At 41.7% G+C, this 18,962-nt stretch overlaps 1 protein-coding gene across 1 annotated transcript in view; it reads right to left on the bottom strand.

The window, feature by feature from the left end:
• Positions 1 to 18,962, bottom strand: part of tasora (transcription activation suppressor a) — a 71,220-nt gene that overhangs the window by 17,274 nt on the left and 34,984 nt on the right. The window contains exons 4-16 of the mRNA XM_060910281.1: positions 16,604 to 16,676; positions 16,419 to 16,510; positions 16,200 to 16,331; positions 15,891 to 16,024; positions 14,597 to 14,628; positions 14,316 to 14,421; positions 10,806 to 10,909; positions 9,723 to 9,829; positions 9,414 to 9,486; positions 9,239 to 9,313; positions 6,337 to 6,927; positions 5,436 to 5,818; positions 2,289 to 2,415 (exon numbers count right to left, since the gene is read on the bottom strand). Of these exons, the coding sequence (XP_060766264.1) occupies positions 2,289 to 2,415; positions 5,436 to 5,818; positions 6,337 to 6,927; positions 9,239 to 9,313; positions 9,414 to 9,486; positions 9,723 to 9,829; positions 10,806 to 10,909; positions 14,316 to 14,421; positions 14,597 to 14,628; positions 15,891 to 16,024; positions 16,200 to 16,331; positions 16,419 to 16,510; positions 16,604 to 16,676 (2,029 nt within the window). The remainder of the gene's footprint in view (positions 1 to 2,288; positions 2,416 to 5,435; positions 5,819 to 6,336; positions 6,928 to 9,238; positions 9,314 to 9,413; positions 9,487 to 9,722; positions 9,830 to 10,805; positions 10,910 to 14,315; positions 14,422 to 14,596; positions 14,629 to 15,890; positions 16,025 to 16,199; positions 16,332 to 16,418; positions 16,511 to 16,603; positions 16,677 to 18,962) is intronic.

Below are 18,962 nucleotides of genomic sequence, written 5' to 3'. Positions count from 1 at the left end.
ACACTCGGCGGAGGCAGTAGTGTGTCGGGGCCGTCGGAGGGAACAGAAGCAGAGATGACACTTATTTTGTCTCCGGTAAACCAGTCTTCTCTCGTTCAATTACGTGCTGGCATCAAAAGACACCATTGGTTGTAAATGAAACCAAACTGAGTCATTGGAGTGTATTTTCATACACAAATGGAGAAATGTTCGCTGAGTGTTTAATTGTGTAGCCACCACTGCAGACCGTTGTTGTCGTTGTTAATTCATAGCATGCTCAGTTGCGTGAATGTGTCATGCACCGAAAATAAGAGATTTACAATCCAGGAACGCCTCATGATGCAATACGCAAGAAAAGAAAGATGATTTACTGCCATTTTACTTTGTATTTGAGTAAAGTGAATAAATAAATGGTCTGTGGAAAATACATTCAATCCTGGGAACTGCGTGCACAGGAGTTTATTTTGTGTTTACCCCCCCCGGCTGGCTACTTATTTGTCATGGTTGGCTAGTATGAGCCTTAGTGGAATGCCCTGTAATGTCTGACAACTCGACGATAACTTTACAACAAAAACTCGCTAATAGAAATTTACCAACAAACTGCTGCAAATCGATTGTGTATTCAACCGATCAAGACACTATATGGCCAAAAGTATGTGGACACCCGACCATCTCTCTCTCACACGCACTTGTCGAGCATCCCATTCCAGATTTAGTCCCCTTTTTGCTGTGGTGCTAACCTTCGCTCATCTGAGAAAGCTTTCTGCTAGATTTTCAAGTGCGGGTGTGGGGATTTGTGCTCATTCAGCTACTCGAGCTCAGAAAGGTCAGTCCTTCCACTCCGACCTCAGCAAATCATGCTTTCACGTACTGTAATTTTGCTTTGTGCACAGGAGCACTGTCATGCTCGAGCAGGTTTGGGCCCGTTCATTCCAGTGAAGGGAAACCGAGTCGTGCTACAGTATAGAAGGACATCCTATACAACTCTGCGCTTCGAACTTTGTGGCAGAACCACAAAGGGGTGTGACAGTCAGGGACCATACTTTTAGCCATATAATAAACATAACATCATGAATTGCATCAGTACTATTTATCCATTCATTGACTGCTGCTTCGACCCAACTATAGAAAATTGTAATCATCTTTTATACACTTTATGGACACACGTTCTCAGGTTTAAATCACAAAATCTTAGTGTGTCTTAAAGGAACAGTCCACCGTACTTCCATAATGAAATATGTTCTCTGAATTGAAACGAGCTGATCCGTACCTCTCCGAGCTTTGCGCGACCTCCCAGTCAGTCAGACGCGCTGTTACTCCTGTTAGCAATGTAGCTAGGCTCAGTATGGCCAATGGTATTTTTTGGGGCTGTAGTTAGATGCGACCAAACTCTTCCACGTTTTTCCTGTTTACATAGGTTTATATGACCAGTGACATGAAACAAAGTTCAGTTACACAAATTGAAACGTGGCGATTTTCTATGCTATGGAAAGTCCGCACTATAATGACAGGCGTACTAATACCTTCTGCGCGCTTCGACAGCGCATTGATACCTTCACTCCTGTTTTTTTTTTCTCTCCCCCGCCCCCCTAACTTCCATCAATACAACCAACGTGACCACCAAGACAAGTAGCCTGCACTCCTTGGAACACAGTCTAGTCAGGGGGGTGGGGGAGAGGGGGAAAACAGGAGTGAAGGTATCAATGCGCTGCCGAAGCATGCAGAAGGTGTTAGTACGCCTGTCATTATAGTGCGGGCTTTCCATAGCATAGAAAATCGCCACGTTTCAATTTGTGTAACTGAACTTGTTTCATGTCACTGGTCATATAAACCTATGTAAACAGGAAAAACGTGGAAGAGTTTGGTCGCATCTAACTACAGCCCCAAAAAATACCATTGGCCATGCTGAGCCTAGCTACATTGCTAACAGGAGTGACAGCGCGTCTGACTGACTGGGAGGTCGCACAAAGCTCGGAGAGGTACGGATTAGCTCGTCTCAATTCAGAGAAGAACATATTTCATTATGGAAGTACGGTGGACTGTTCCTTTAAAGATTTCTATTGAAAATCACTTCTTGGCAAAACCGCCACACTGCATATAGAAATAAAAATGCCCGTCCTCAAAACAAGCTCTGGGGGACGAAAAGTAATAACCGGAACCAATTCAAATGGAAAGAAAGCATTTGAATAATTTTCAGGGTCCTGTATCTCTACTTCAACTGAAAACATTCCCCTTTTTGCTGAACATGTGCTTTTAGACTCTGTCTCACTTTATATCTGATTAAGATATATTCAGAATTTTGTCTATACCTGTTATGGGAATAAGCACCCAGGGGATTGATCTCTCTCCAGGTAGGTGGTCACCACGGTGTTGTCCATTGCTATCGGAGGATGGACTGAAAGCCTCCAGGCTACTCAAGCTGCCAGCAGTTTCTTCCTAAAATTAGAAACTCCAGTCAAGCTCAAAAGTTCATATCCCTTATTTAAAAAATAAATAAAATAATTTTTTTTATACAGTGGGGCAAAAAAGTATTTAGTCAGTCACCAATTGTGCAAGTTCTCCCACTTAAAAAGATGAAAGAGGCCTGTCATTTTCATCATAGGTATACCTCAACTATGAGAGACAAAATGAGAAAAAAAAAAAAAAAATCCAGAAAATCACATTGTCTGATTTTTAAAGAATTTATTTACAAATTATGGTGGAAAATAAGTATTTGGTCAATAACAAAAATTCATCTCAATACTTTGTTATATACCCTTTGTTGGCAATGACAGAGGTCAAACGTTTTCTGTAAGTCTTCACAAGGTTTTCACACACTGTTGCTGGTATTTTGGCCCATTCCTCCATGCAGATCTCCTCTAGAGCAGTGATGTTTTGGGGCTGTCGCTGGGCAACACGGACTTTCAACTCCCTCCAAAGATTTTCTATGGGGTTGAGATCTGGAGACTGGCTAGGCCACTCCAGGACCTTGAAATGCTTCTTACGAAGCCACTCCTTCGTTGCCCGGGCGGTGTGTTTGGGATCATTGTCATGCTGAAAGACCCAGCCACGTTTCATCTTCAATGCCCTTGCTGATGGAAGGAGGTTTTCACTCAAAATCTCACGATACATGGCCCCGTTCATTCTTTCCTTTACACGGATCAGTCGTCCTGGTCCCTTTGCAGAAAAACAGCCCCAAAGCATGATGTTTCCACCCCCATGCTTCACAGTAGGTATGGTGTTCTTTGGATGCAACTCAGCATTCTTTCTCCTCCAAACACGACAAGTTGAGTTTTTACCAAAAAGTTCTATTTTGGTTTCATCTGACCATATGGCATTCTCCCAATCCTCTTCTGGATCATCCAAATGCTCTCTAGCAAACTTCAGACGGGCCTGGACATGTACTGGCTTAAGCAGGGGGACACGTCTGGCACTGCAGGATTTGAGTCCCTGGCGGCGTAGTGTGTTACTGATGGTAGCCTTTGTTACTTTGGTCCCAGCTCTCTGCAGGTCATTCACTAGGTCCCCCCGTGTGGTTCTGGGATTTTTGCTCACCGTTCTTGTGATCATTTTGACCCCACGGGGTGAGATCTTGCGTGGAGCCCCAGATCGAGGGAGATTATCAGTGGTCTTGTATGTCTTCCATTTTCTAATAATTGCTCCCACAGTTGATTTCTTCACACCAAGCTGCTTACCTATTGCAGATTCAGTCTTCCCAGCCTGGTGCAGGTCTACAGTTTTGTTTCTGGTGTCCTTTGACAGCTCTTTGGTCTTGGCCATAGTGGAGTTTGGAGTGTGACTGTTTGAGGTTGTGGACAGGTGTCTTTTATACTGATAACGAGTTCAAACAGGTGCCATTAATACAGGTAACGAGTGGAGGACAGAGGAGCCTCTTAAAAGAAGTTGTTACAGGTCTGTGAGAGCCAGAAATCTTGCTTGTTTGTAGGTGACCAAATACTTATTTTGCTGAGGAATTTACAAATTAATTCATTAAAAAATCCTACAATGTGATTTCCTGGATTCTTTCCCCCATTCTGTCTCTCATAGTTGAAGTGTACCTATGATGAAAATTACAGGCCTCTCACATCTTAAGTGGGAGAACTTGCACAATTGGTGGCTGACTAAATACTTTTTTGCCCCACTGTATATCTGATCCAGTTCCTTCTTCCAGTGGCTCTCATTTATTTTTTTGCCTGTTCCTTTCCCCCAAAAAAGTCTCACAACCCCCTCTCTCACCCTAAATCATACTACAGCAGCCTCAATTTCTCCACACAGACGACCCAACTTCACGTAGACCCTTAAACCGCTACTGTTGTGAACATGTCACGTTATTACTGCTGAGCAGAACTTAAAAAAAAAAAAAAAAAAAACACTTTATTTTTGCCCAAGAAACAGCCACGCAATGTTGTATCCGTTAAGATTTTTTTTTGTTTCCTTACAGCCCCTCTCGTTCCATTTCAGCTTATAACTAGGTCACTTGGAGAGAACAGACCTCCACCAAAGACAATAGTCAGCGCCATGATAAGCAAATCTGCAACCACGACCACTTTATATGCCTGGATACATTTCCAAAAGTATTAGAATGACGCGCCAATGTGTGTATCCCAGAGGATTACTAATAACCGTGAATGTGGATTGTGATACAGAGTCACCATAGTTCTACACTGGCCGGTTTGTCACGATTGAACTTTACTGCCATCTGCTGGATTTTAAGATGTATGGCATTGTTAAGCGCAGATGTCAAATCAAGGCGAGGTGGTACATCTTGCAGTGTTCGCGAAAGTGAAACGAAAGTCATGGATCCACCCCATGACCTGGATCCGCTCCTAAATTTAGCGGGTCCTTCCTTGGCCCAGGCTACACCCTCCCACCAAGTTTCATGGAAATCGGGTTGGGAGGTTTTGTGCAATCCTGCTTAGAGGCAGATAAACAAATGCGATAAGTACTGACAGTACAAGCGATTTTATGGAAAACAAAAGTCATTCTGAAAAGAATCTCTCTAAGAAGCGTATAACCTTTTCATTATGTGAACTGAAGGTTAAAATATTAATGAAACAAATGGCATTTGTTTATTGTGAAGAAATAAAGGACAGCGAGACAGTCTTAATTTTGGTGGGATTGTGGGCAAGCACGCCACTGGAATTACAGCCTGATCCGCTTTTGGTGGACTTTTTATTATTATTATTATTATTTTTTTTTTTTGTTAATTGTAAAGTGGCCTTGAGTGTGAGAAAGGCACTATACAAGTTGAAATTTTATTATTACCACCACCACCATCATCTTTATATAATAAACAAGTCAGTGAATGTTTAAAATCCACTTTTTCAATATTTTCTACTTAAAACTTGAAGCTTTGATGCACTATTACTTCTAGGACACCCTGATCTCCTAATCAAGTCCTCCTTTATATCCCAATTTTCCTCTGGAGATCAACTGAGAATGTTGCAATAATGGAAATACAATAAACAATAAAGTACCTCAAGATAATTTTTCCCTTGTGCTTCTTGGTCTTCATCCTCCGTGAATCGATTCCGGAGGTCAGTGTCACGGTTAGCGGGCAGGCCCAGGCTGGTCATGTTTTCCTGCAGTGTCTTTTCAGTGTCTTCAGTGCTCTTTGCCGGTTCTCCGACAGCCTTAGTCATGAATGAGCTGTGTAAAGATTTGGTTAGATTGTCCAGCATCTTCCGAACCAGCGCTACCTGAGAGTTGTCCTTCCTCAAGTCTGTATCCTGAGTGGTTTTGCTGAGCTTGTCCAGTAACTCGACAACCTTCAGTGCCTCCTGAGTCTTGTCCTTCCTGAGGTCTGTGTCTTGAAGGCCGATGCTGGTCAGCACATCAGCCAGAGACTGACAGGACTCAGCTTAAAAAGAAGAAGATACAGCTAATTTGAACGGCTGAATCTGTGAGGACACTGTTGACGGATGCTTTATGGATTTAGTGAGCTATCCTGTACCTGACTGGTCTTTTATACGGACAATATAAAAGACAGCGACAGTGAAAGACACAGAACCATCATAATTACAAAGGTCACTTGGTAATGCATCTGTGAAATAGCTTGCATATGACTAAACTTAAACTTGGATGTCGCATCAATAACTGACTGAACGTCTACAGATTTTGCTATAATATGAAAAGTCAGCTACAGCTAGCTTTATTACCTAAAAAAAAAAAAAAAAAAAAAAAAAAAAAAAGATAGCCTTGAATGCTTCTTAAAAATAATAGACCATGTAAAACAACCAATCACAATCACTTCCGCTCACGGCCTTGTTCTGACTGTTCATATGAAACATCAGTTAAGAACCATTTTCACTCAAAACCTGCGTTATAATTAATTTCAGAAATCACTGTAATAGTTTTTTCCTGCATATTGTTGCCTACCTTGACCTCCTTCAGCTTCTCCGTTGCTGGCTGTACCCATCCTTGAACACTTTGCGCTTACGTTCTGTGCTTCTTCCTCCAACTTCCTCTTTAAACCATGAGTCTCCAGTGGCACTTCTTTCTGTTTAGCTTCCTTCAGTTTATTAATCTGAATGAGCTTTAAAAGTTCCTTCATTCCCTCTGGGTCACTAGGAGCAGTCTCCGGGCCGGTACTAGGCTCGGGAACACACCTGAACATCTCCACCATGTTCTTGGCTTTTTCAACAGACACCGTGTACAAACCAGGGCTGTAAAAGTAGGAATGAACGCCTTCCCAGTTGAATCTCTGCCTCGGAGCGGGATAGAGCTTCTCCCGGTCGTCTAGCTTGATGTCGTAATCGAGTCGGATTCGCTGGATAGGCTTGGATTCGTGGAGGCTGCTGAGGTATTCGCGGGCCTGCTGCTCCACTCCGGCACTCAAGTTAGCTGGAGAGTTACAGCGCACTTTGCCGAGAGCGTAGTGCAACGCTGGGATGAAACTATTCAGTTGTGGCATTACAGGGTCCTGGGGCATCAGGGTCAAGGGCATGCAGGAAGTATGGGGTTCAGGTGCTTAATGGATATAGAATGTTCACAGAAGAGATAAATATTTCACACCTTCTATTCAAATCATCATATAACTGTAAGGATTGATATAAAACAACCTAAATGTTGCATATCATGACAAGTAACTTTAGAATTATTGTTCTAAAATATAGTAAAACGTGGTGTAATGGAAACTTCTAATAAACACTTTCAGAACACTTAGCAGTTGTCTTTTCAGTTATTTATTACAGTAGATCTTATAAAACAAGAGATATAAAACAGGAAAAGGAAAGAAGACACCACCTCAGGTGATGCCGAGAGTGCGCACTCAGTTGTGTGTTAGTGGCTGTTATCTATTATACTCTAAAGGCATTCGCCTCCTGCTCGCATCTGCACGTGATTGGCTCGAGGCTTGCCCTTGAAGCTAAACATCGGTTCTTTGTTAGAGCATGCACCTGGTGTGCTCCGGGATGCGCAGCGGATGGGTGGTTAGGCATAACATAACATGAAACTTAAACAAGGCAGCCTGCTTATCACCAGCCGTTGAGTCAAGGACACAAAGGCAATTACAGCTTGTGGGAAAACAATTTTTCTCAGTACACTAGGCCACTTGAGCTCAACGCGCAAATACAGAGAATAGGAATGTTCATTCATTCACTAAATTTCCTTCACAGCGGTATCTCAAGAACGACCATTAGAGGAAAAGGATTCTAGTTAATTTGACATAATTGAATACTCACAGTGATGCATGTTGCTCAATTGCAATTTTATGCTACAAATTGTACATATACTATTTACAGGTAGCACCACATGAAATTTGAACGGGCAGCACGGTGGTGTAGTGGTTAGCGCTGTCGCCTCACAGCAAGAAGGTCCGGGTTCGAGCCCCGTGGCCGGCGAGGGCCTTTCTGTGCAGAGTTTGCATGTTCTCCCCGTGTCCACGTGGGTTTCCTCCGGGTGCTCCGGTTTCCCCCACAGTCCAAAGACATGCAGGTTAGGTTAACTGGTGGCTCTAAATTGACCGTAGGTGTGAATGTGAGTGTGAATGGTTGTCTGTGTCTATGTGTCAGCCCTGTGATGACCTGGCGACTTGTCCAGGGTGTACCCCGCCTCTCGCCCGTAGTCAGCTGGGATAGGCTCCAGCTTGCCTGCGACCCTGTAGAACAGGATAAAGCGGCTACAGATAATGAGATGAAATTTGAACCACTCGTTATATTTGTAATGTCATTACAGTCTTGGACAGCACAAAAGGGAAATTTTTTCCCGTTACAACTTGACATTTTTGTAATGTCAGCGTTATTTGGGGGCAGGACTCTGGTTTCATCCCTCAGGATTTGATTGGCGGTTTGCAGTCAGTCGATCAACCCCTTTTACACCAATGCCGTTTGAAAGCTGGTTCAGAGCCTGTGCCTAATCTCAAACCATTTCTTTGTGTTTCGACAGCCAGTTCTCAAGTTGAACCTACTACAAACCGGCACAAGCACCAGTCCAGAACAGAATCTTACCTCCTGCAACAGCACCACTGGGACACTCAACAGAAATGGAAGTGATGGCTGACATATTTATTTAAGCCTATATAAAACAGCTGGAAACAGCCGTGGTGATTTGAATGCTGAAACCAAAGTTTGGGCTCACCGCCACTGTTTTTGCTCTTAAGCCTAACTTTACAGTGATGCCGTCAGAATTGGTGGCTGTTTTGGGGAAGGAAAACAACATTGGGCTTCAGTGAAGATTACCACCGAAGAATAATTTTGTCTTTTTTTTGGATTCCAATTCCCACCTACTAGAAAGATCACCCCTTTCACACAACAGCGACCAACTAGAAAGGGCAAACGCCATCACGTGCTTCTTTTGAGGCACGTGACTGCAGTCAATCAGCTGCTGCTCAGCCAACATCAGAAGAGGCTTAAACTCACTCACAGGAACGTGCTATCCGCCCAGCTCTGCATACATGAGCTCACAGACGCTGATGATTGGTGAGCGTCACTGAGGAGAGCGAGTACACCACCTCTCCCTCCCTGAGAGCACGGCCAATTTTACTCTCTTGGCTGCGGCATCACAGGGATGCCTTCAAACTCGTGATCTCTGGATGATGGCGTGAACACTTTATTGTTGCACCCCTTAGGAGTCCAGAATAATTGTGTCTTAAGTGATGAATACAGATGACTGGCATACCGAAGCCACAAGCCAGCATGGGGGGGGCGACCATTTGGTCTTGAATATCAACTACTTGCATGATAATTTGTGACAGACTTCCGCCCCATGAGACAGAGGTCAGTAAAATACACCAGAGTTTAATCCGTGATTATGATTTACCGATTTGTGGCGACATACTTACATAATTTTGACACATCCCGTGCATGTTGATAGACGAAAAGGGCTTGAGAAGATGTTTTCCAACCTGCTCTGCGTTCTTAAAACATAGAAAGAGTAGGATCTTTTATAGCATTTTTTTTCCCTCCTTCATGAAGTTACGTACATATTTTTTGCAAAAATGAGAAAAGGCAACATACTGTTCGAGTTGAACATTTGGCTTGAAGACAGAAGGAAGAGAAAACCTCTATCGTTCACCATATTCATCAACACCTGCACATTGTGGGTAAACGATCAGAGGAGTGAAAAATCAGATTAGAGTGAAATCTCGATGAGTTGCAATAAACACAAAAGCACAAACAGGCTGGAAAATATTAGGCAATAAAATATGATTTAAAAAAAAAAATAAATAAATCTCGGTATAAATTTAGCTCCTAAAACCTTTCGGAAGCAAGCAAACACTTTCCTCAACTCAATCTGACATTTAGCATCAACAGACAATCACCTACCAATCCCTTTTTTTCAAGTTCCTGAAACAACTCCGCCAGGCCCTCTCCGGATTTGTTTTTCTCCACCATGACCTCAAACAGACTGCAGTACATTCCACTCTTGAACACTGCACAACAGGACACATCAATGTGATCGATAAATTAGTGTTATAACAAAACGTTTCATGTTGTAACAAGATTTATACTGTTAGGCTAGAACGTGAAACTGATATGAACGAGGAAACAGCAGATGGAGGACGGATAAACTGAGGAATATTGCCTTTTACACGATTTAATCAAGTTCTACTTCTGCATAAATCAGTTATAACAAGAAGAATTGTTATAACGTGATACGTTTGCATGTCATAATAACATGAAAATATCTTGTTAAAATGTGAAAAACATCTCAGCACAATAAACTTTTCACATTATAACGTGATCTTGATCTGTCAGCAAGTCATCGGGCAATATTTAGGCTATGAAGGTTCTCTCTTTATTCAGTGCCTAAAAATGAAATGTTCAAATCTGATGAGCAGCTTTATTTTTTCTCTGCATGTTTAACCAAATGGGTGGCACGGTGGTGCACGGGTACAGCAAGAAGGTTCCGGGTTGGAACCTCACGGCCATTGACGGAGCTTTCTGTGTGGGGTTTGCACGTTCTCCCCTCGTCTGTGTAGGTTTCCTACGGGTGCTCCAGTTTCCCCCACTGTCCAAAGACGTGCAGTTAGACTAACTGTCCACTCTAAATTGTCCATGACCAAAAGCAGTGCAGCAGAAGAGTGGCTACCCAGCTGTACTTACTTCACCAAGAAACCCTAGAAGAGGGACCCAACCCAGAACACACTGGATGGATGAAGATGACGTTTAACCATGAGGTGACTACGTGTTGTGCGATATCAGCTTTGCATTGGACTTTATTCTGCTTGGTTCTGTCAGCATTTCCACATATTCTTGGGTTTCTGATTCTGAAAACATCGTTTGTCATCCAAGCATGCTAATAAACATTCTATAGACAACTAAACTGCACATATCGTCCTGAGCATCCGTTTTATTGATTTCCCCCGTAAGGATTGGAGGGAGGGGGAGAAAAAAAAAAAAGTTTACCTTCATGGCTGCCAGAGTAAAGATCCCAGGAGAAAATTGTAGATGGAATTAACCCCTTTACTTGATCCAGTCTAATGACTTGACCCATCTCCAGCCTGTCTGGTCTGCAGCAACATTAATATATTCTATATTATACTACATTCACATTACACACACACACACACACACATATATACATACACACATACATACATACAGTGGTGCTTGAAAGTTTGTGAACCCTTTAGAATTTTCTATATTTCTGCATAAATATGACCTAAAACATCATCAGATTTTCACACAAGTCCTAAAAGTAGATAAAGAGAACCCAGTTAAACAAATGAGACAAAAATATTATACTTGGTCATTTATTTATTGAGGAAAATGATCCAATATTACATATCTGTGAGTGGCAAAAGTATGTGAACCTCTAGGAATAGCAGTTAATTTGAAGGTGAAATTAGAGTCAGGTGTTTTCAATCAATGGGATGACAATCAGGTGTGAGTGGGCACCCTGTTTTATTTAAAGAACAGGGATCTATCAAAGTCTGATCTTCACAACACATGTTTGTGGAAGTGTATCATGGCACGAACAAAGGAGATTTCTGAGGACCTCAGAAAAAGCGTTGTTGATGCTCATCAGGCTGGAAAAGGTTACAAAACCATCTCTAAAGAGTTTGGACTCCACCAATCCACAGTCAGACAGATTGTGTACAAATGGAGGAAATTCAAGACCATTGGTACCCTCCCCAGGAGTGGTCGACCAACAAAGATCACTCCAAGAGCAAGGTGTGTAATAGTCAGTGAGGTCACAAAAGACCCCAGGGTAACTTCTAAGCAACTGAAGGCCTCTCTCACATTGGCTAATGTTAATGTTCATGAGTCCACCATCAGGAGAACACTGAACAACAACGGTGTGCATGGCAGGGTTGCAAGGAGAAAGCCACTGCTCTCCAAAAAGAACATTGCTGCTCATCTGCAGTTTGCTAAAGATCATGTGGACAAGCCAAAAGGCTGTTGGAAAAATGTTTTGTGGACGGATGAGACCAAAATAGAACCTTTTGGTTTAAATGAGAAGCGTTATATTTGGAGAAAGGAAAACACTGCATTCCAGCATAAGAACCTTATCCCATTTGTGAAACATGGTAGTGGTAGTATCATGGTTTGGGTCTGTTTTGTTGCATCTGGGCCAGGACGGCTTGCCATCGTTGATACAACAATGAATTCTGAATTATACCTGAATTCTAAAGGAAAATGTCAGGACATCTGTCCATGAACTGAATCTCAAGAGAAGGTGGGTCATGCTGCAAGACAACGACCCTAAGCACACAAGTCGTTCTACCAAAGAATGGTTAAAGAAGAATGAAGTTAATGTTTTGGAATGGCCAAGTCAAAGTCCTGACCTTAATCCAATCGAAATGTTGTGGAAGGACCTGAAGCGAGCAGTTCATGTGAAGAAACCCACCAACATCCCAGAGTTGAAGCTGTTCCGTATGGAGGAATGGGCTAAAATTCCTCCAAGCCGGTGTGCAGGACTGATCAACAGTTACCGCAAACATTTAGTTGCAGTTATTTCTGCACAAGGGGGTCACACCAGATACTGAAAGCAAAGGTTCACATACTTTTGCCACTCACAGATATGTAATATTGGATCATTTTCCTCAATAAATAAATGACCAAGTATAATATTTTTGTCTCATTTCTTTAACTGGGTTCTCTTTATCTACTTTTAGGACTTGTGTGAAAATCTGATGATGTTTTCGGTCATATTTATGCAGAAATATAGAAAATTCTAAAGGGTTCACAAACTTTCAAGCACCACTGTACATACATACATAAAGAGGCCAAAATTATGAAATGATTAAGATTGCCTTAACGTGTCAGCTCAGTGATATTGCTCAAGTATGGAATCCAAAGCAAAACGTACTGAAAACCATGTTTAAAAGTGCATATCACGGGTAAATTCAGGAGCAAGATCAATGTAATTCTCCTATTTTATATTAAACTTTGGTCAAATATCTGTAACACTCTGGATACTCTGCAATTTTTTTTTACCTTGCGCAATACCAGAAAAATTCAGTTGAAATCAAGCCATTTGAGGCGAACTGGTCCACCTCTGAAAAAACTTGCCATTTGGATTTCCCGGCAAACATTGATTTTCGTGACGTTGCGTGCGGGACGCCTCCCTCTGAATCCTACGTCAGCGCTGGTTTGTTTATGAGAAAACAACCTGGTGGTTTTCAACACCAATCTTGATGGGATTAGTACTCATCGTTTTCCAAAAGACCGGACAATGAGAGAGAAACGGGAGCGCTTGGTCTACACAGGCTGTGCACTGAAACCGTGCAAAGCTCACGCAGCCTGCTCGCACTTCCGCAGATAACGTCACGAATCTGGCTCCAGACTCCCTTGGGATTTTTCCAGACGCGTTTTGTTATTTTATTTTTTTCTGCTGTAGACAGATGGCCTTGTGCAAAATTACCCTTCTGGATCAGTGTGTAAAGGGACATACTTTCATATTATAAATAAATAAATAAATAAATAAATAAATAAATAGGTCCAGAATATGCACTATCACCCCAATTATAGCAATGTCACTTTACGGAAATCCTGGTTTGAATTTTTAGAAATGAGAGTTCAGTTTTTTCTGGCGTAATTCCGTTACTGACTTTTCTTTCCTCATGAAAGAGTTTGGCTTCAGATTCAAACATAGCCAATTTTTCTAGGCTTTTTTAGGGTTAAAAGATACCCCATACAGTGTGAATTTTTTTTTTTTTTAAATACCATTATCTTGAGTACTGCAACTTAAAAAAAATAAAGTTAAATTTTGCTGTGAAAGTAATTCCATTACCGAAGAACTACCCATTTATACACATTATATAAAAAATATTACATTAGCATATTCTATATTTTATACCCGTCTTTATTCTATTTTATTCTTTTTTTTTTTTTAAACTTAGTCTACATTTATCTATATTTTACTCTGTACTTGAGCTGTTGCAAAACCTGAATTTCCCCTCATAGGGATCAATAATAAAGGAACATCTCCTCTTATCTTTGTAGTACACGATTATTTACACATGCGTCATATGTGGTTAAAAATACTAATCCAGTGGTGTCAAACATACGGCCCAAGGACCAGCTTTATGAAAAGGATCAAACTTGGTCCAGGAAAGGAGTTTGTATTTTCTATCATTGTTTAAATAGTTTTGACGATAATAATTGAATTTAAAGATTTTTGGGAGGGTTGGATGAGCTGGTCTCTTATTGCACAAAACAGAACAATAAACTCCGCACCATATTGACAAATAAAGATCTGACACGTTCCTAATCAAGTCTACGAAGCTGACGAGACCCTCCAAACTTTCCGTGTAGAAATTCAGACTTTGTTTTTCCCTGGTCGGATGATGGGAAGTTCTCAGTTATGAGCTTCGAATGCAGCCCAAGTGGAACGTGGCCTGTTACCGAAAATGAGTTGGACACATCTGGATTAATCGTTAAGAAGAAGCTGTCGTGAAAGAAGTAACTCACATCTTGAAAGGTAGAAAAGGTTGAGAAATGGAATGAAGGCTTGCTTGATACATTTCCTTTCCTCGATTCACAAAGTGTCCTTTCCAGACAGTGTAGCCACGTCTTTCTAAAAGGGGAGGAAACAATTATAGAGCAGATTTAGTTTAACTGTGTAGTAGCACTTAAAAACGATCATGTTTCTAAAGTGGTTGTGAGTCATCTTCAAACTCTGCATGTAAACCTAAGCATTACTGCACAGATCTGTTTAAACACTTATTTTGTGGAAAAACAAGTCAGCAGACCTCGACCTGTTCCTAATGGCAAGCTGTTGGATCTATGAATGGGGGGGGGGGGGGGGGGGGGGGGGGGGAGAAAGGAAGAAAAATAAATTAGCAGATACCAGTTTAGATAATTATATAGAAGTCAGATAATAAGCAAATGTGTTAATATTAGGCATGTAACGATTTGCTCAATTCATAATTTGATTCGCTTATATCAAAAGCAGCCATTTATTTTTCCATTCTTTATCAACTGAAACATTCCTTTTACTAACAAAAAAAAAACCCCACACATTTTAGTTTCTTTTTCTGAATCACCAACAATTAATCCACATTTTTAAAGATTGGAGTAAAATATAACAGCCTCTTAACTAAAAATATCCTTTATTTATTATTCCTTTCATTATTAAAAAATGTTAACAAATAGGCGTTTTCTTAATAACCAGTTACAAACATTTGTACTACCTGTATTTGCTTCTCTTTTCATTTAGCTTTCGTCAGTCCAGAAAAAGAGCTCCAATTTCTTGTCCAATCTATTTGTACAAATCACACAACAGCTCTTTCCCGTTTTAGATCTATTTTGTGCATTTTCACAGCATTAGAGCTGTGTTACTGCCACGTAAAGTGAAGTCACGTGCATTCCTGCTATTGTATGTCCTTTGCTGTCTAAACCATGCAAATACAGCTTGGAAAAACAGATTACACTAGCCTGGGAAATCCCATCCTGCTTTGCACAATCGTTCCGATCTGAAAAGACAGCATGGAAACTATGGTCTAAAGGCTCGCCTGAGTTAGGGAGCCAATCAGAGAGTGGGAACGGGTGGAAAGACGGTGACGCGTACTACTCGACAAACGGAAGCTTGTAGTTTATTTGGGACTGTTTATGGATGTCCAAATACGGAGGGTCCAGCTTCTCTCATATTTGTCTTGCACAAACGGCAGTAATCGTTCGGTGCCATTGTTTTCCTATTTTTGTTTTGCCTTCTCTTTCTTTCTCTTCTTCGCCTCTTCGTTGCTCTAACTACGTCACCGGGTACAACTGCCATGATTGGCCATGGGCTACGTATACGCCAAATGATAGACATTCGCAACGTCCAATAAACGGCCGTTGACAATCGTAAACCACACCTCCCCTACGAGAAATTCAATAGGCGGATTCCAGACCATATTTCACTTGTGATATGGTCTGGTGTTAACCAGACTAAGATTACACAGCCTGATAATTGTGATTCATTTTTCCCCCCCTGTCAAATTTGTATCACGAATTATCGTTGCATGATATATCGTTACATGCCTAGAAAACAGCATATGGGAATACCTCTGCAGAGGTGAGGCTTTGGGGCCTGGCGTTATTGCCTCTTTGGCTTTGAACTGGAAAGAAACCACAGCGTATGGACACACATGCCTCGGTCTGGAAGCAGGCTCGAAATCCACATACTCATAGAAATATTGCTGTGGAGGGGGGAAAAAAAAACAAACAAACAAAAACGCACAACAGTTAGCAAGAGACTTCTTGACAAACGCACTGTTAAAATTATTAGAAATCTTTGAATGAATTCAGTGGAAGTGCAAACAGTATACAGACACAAAAACACCAGAATGATTTATTTTTATTTTACATTCATACCTGAGTATACTCGAATGCCTTGTAAGACGTCAGAGACGTCACCCTGTTGGCGTTCTTAGAAAAATGGCTGTCAAATTTGGGTGTAGGGTCCAAACCTCTTAACATGTTATCGTGTATGCTCTTTACTTTACCCTTAAAAACAGAACACAACACTTCTTAAATCAAGTTTAACATGTTTATGGGCTATAAAACCTGGACAGTACATTTTTGCGTAGCTACCTTGATCACTTTAAAGATGATCATCTCTCCGGTGAAGCCAGGCTCATGGGGGCCGCTTTGTAGCAAGTCGGAGAACTGACACAAATAAACGCCTAGAACGTCCAAAAAAAAAAATACGTACATCGTTAATTCCTTAGGGCTTGGATTGTAAATCATACAGACATGTCTAAATGCCAAAACATCACCTTTAGTGGAATGTCCCAAAAGGCTCATCCAGCTGTTGTTGACTGATAAACCTTTTTCACAAACCAAAGGGACCTGAAAACATAAGAAATGTAAACAAATCCAAGCTGGTTGGTCACATGAGTTCTGCTGATCATAAATGCTCTGAAAAAAGAAAGACTCAAAGAATCTTCAATCCGGTTAAAGCTTAAAGAAGAGTGCTCTGAGAGCACAATATCCCCCGCTGGCAACTAGTCCATAACTCTGGTAAAATATGACTGAACTGAACAAAATAATACGCACGTTACTGACATATAACAAAGAATCCTGTCAATTTTTGTGAAATTCCTAAAAAAAATTGCGAGGGGAGTCGATTTCAGAAGGGGAGTACCCGTCCTGGGACGGACGGACGGACGTCGCCACGACATAATCCCCCTTCAGGCCTTTCGGCCAACGGAGGATAATAAAAATTGTGAGGGGAGTTGATTTCAGAAAGCAAGCACACCTTGATGAAATTCCCAAAGTACAAGTTTGTTAATAACCAAGTGCATAACTCTGGTCAAATTTGCCCAAATCAAACGAAATTTCAATATGCGTATAACAAAGCCTTTTGCCAAGTTTGGTGAAGTTCCTCCACAAATTTTGAGAGGAGTTGATTTCAGAAGAATGTACACCCTCATGAAATTGTCTGTTATTTAATCACAACATGCGTATTACCGTCATATAACAAGGCCTTTTGCCGAGCTTCGAGAAATTTGTCCAAAAAATTTGTGAGAGGAGTTGATGTCAGACGGCGAGCACACCTTCATGAAATTATGAAAGTACAAGGTTGTTCATCAAGGGCTGTAACGTGACCCAATTTAACGAAAGTACAATATGCGTACTACTGACATATAACAAGGCTTTTTGCCAAGTTTCGTGAAATTCCTCCAAAAACTATGAGAGGAGTTGACTTCAGAAGGCGAGTACCTTTCCCCGGATGGACAGACGGACGGAAATCGCCACGACATAATCCCTCTTCGGGCCTTTTGGCCAGCGGGGGAATAAAAATTGCTAGCACTGCTTGAAGACTTGATGTTGTCATGCTGAATGACAGCCTTGAGAACAATATGGTGCAGGTCAGACATAGCCTGGCTAACGCGACTTCAAAGCTCTCCGAGCTATTGGTCTGGCCAAGATATTAAGCCCAACCGTTTCCCAGAGCCCGTGGTTGACCCGCCTCCCTGAAATGCCTCAGTTTGCTACTGGTCGAAGCCAGAAAAGGCTGTGACGAAGCTTAAACCAATCACATCACTCTTTCCTCTGACGTATGCGATACGACGGGGCTAACTGGTAGATTAAACTCTTACCGAAGCCGGTCGGGAGCAAGGCGAAAACGTCCTTCCTTTCAATAAATACCTCCAGGGCTGCTCTTTGCTCCGTTTTCAATGAGAACTTCCCGTTGAATGCTTTCAATACAGCATCTATGCGTAACAGATGCGGAAGCGTGAATGAAGCGCTTCCGGCATAGATTCTGTAAACAATCTATGGCTTCCGGTCGCAGTTCTACTACGTCACTGCCTTGAACACGCCTCTACCCAGGGCCGTTGGAGATGCTCAAAGTTGATTGGTTCCCGATTTTTCGGGAGCTTGGAAAAGCTGTAGATAGCTTGCCTGGCCAGACTAAGCTTGCAACAGGCCCTCGTGTTGCGTCACGCTTAGGATGGGCGGGCCCAGGCTAGGTCAGACATGCTACAGAAAGCTGAAAGACGCAAAGGACGACGGATAAAGTGATGGAGACCTGACAGCATAAACTGTCTGAAATTAAAGCTGCCAAAAGTAACAAATGGCAGAGAGTTTACCAAGACGAGCCAATGACAACACTGACATTGAGAGGGCGTGTGCTCTCCCTTACTCCTTCCTTTGTAAGCGTATTGCCATGATGTCTAGGGGAAGTTTTACATGTTGGTCCAGTCTGTTTGTCTATGTAAATAACATGAGTGAATTTACTTAAGCTTCAGGTTAGACAAGCTATGACTGACTAAAGCTCGGACCACAAGCGTCCTAAACCTCAGGATCGTCATATGACAGAGATACGTCGGTTCAGTTCACAACAGGAACAGAAAGATGTACGCAAGCACCACTTCTCTAGTTTAAAATCCGATCGTCTTTTTGCTTTGCCTCAAATCTAAGGTAAACGCATCATGAATGCTAATAGATCACGCATATCGCTAATGTTAGCTGGTGAGCTTGTTGCTACTTCATACACGAATGGTGCTTGGACAGAACAAACAAAACATCTTTTCGTGAAGTTAAATGGAGATTTATATAAGCAACAACTGTACAACCAACTTAAGTCGGGGTGGGTGAAGAAACACCATCTAGAACCATGGTTCTCAAAGT

This window comes from Neoarius graeffei, chromosome 26, assembly GCF_027579695.1.
Source record: "Neoarius graeffei isolate fNeoGra1 chromosome 26, fNeoGra1.pri, whole genome shotgun sequence".
NCBI classification, from domain to species: Eukaryota; Metazoa; Chordata; class Actinopteri; order Siluriformes; family Ariidae; genus Neoarius; species Neoarius graeffei.
This window is presented reverse-complemented; position numbering and strand designations above follow the sequence as displayed.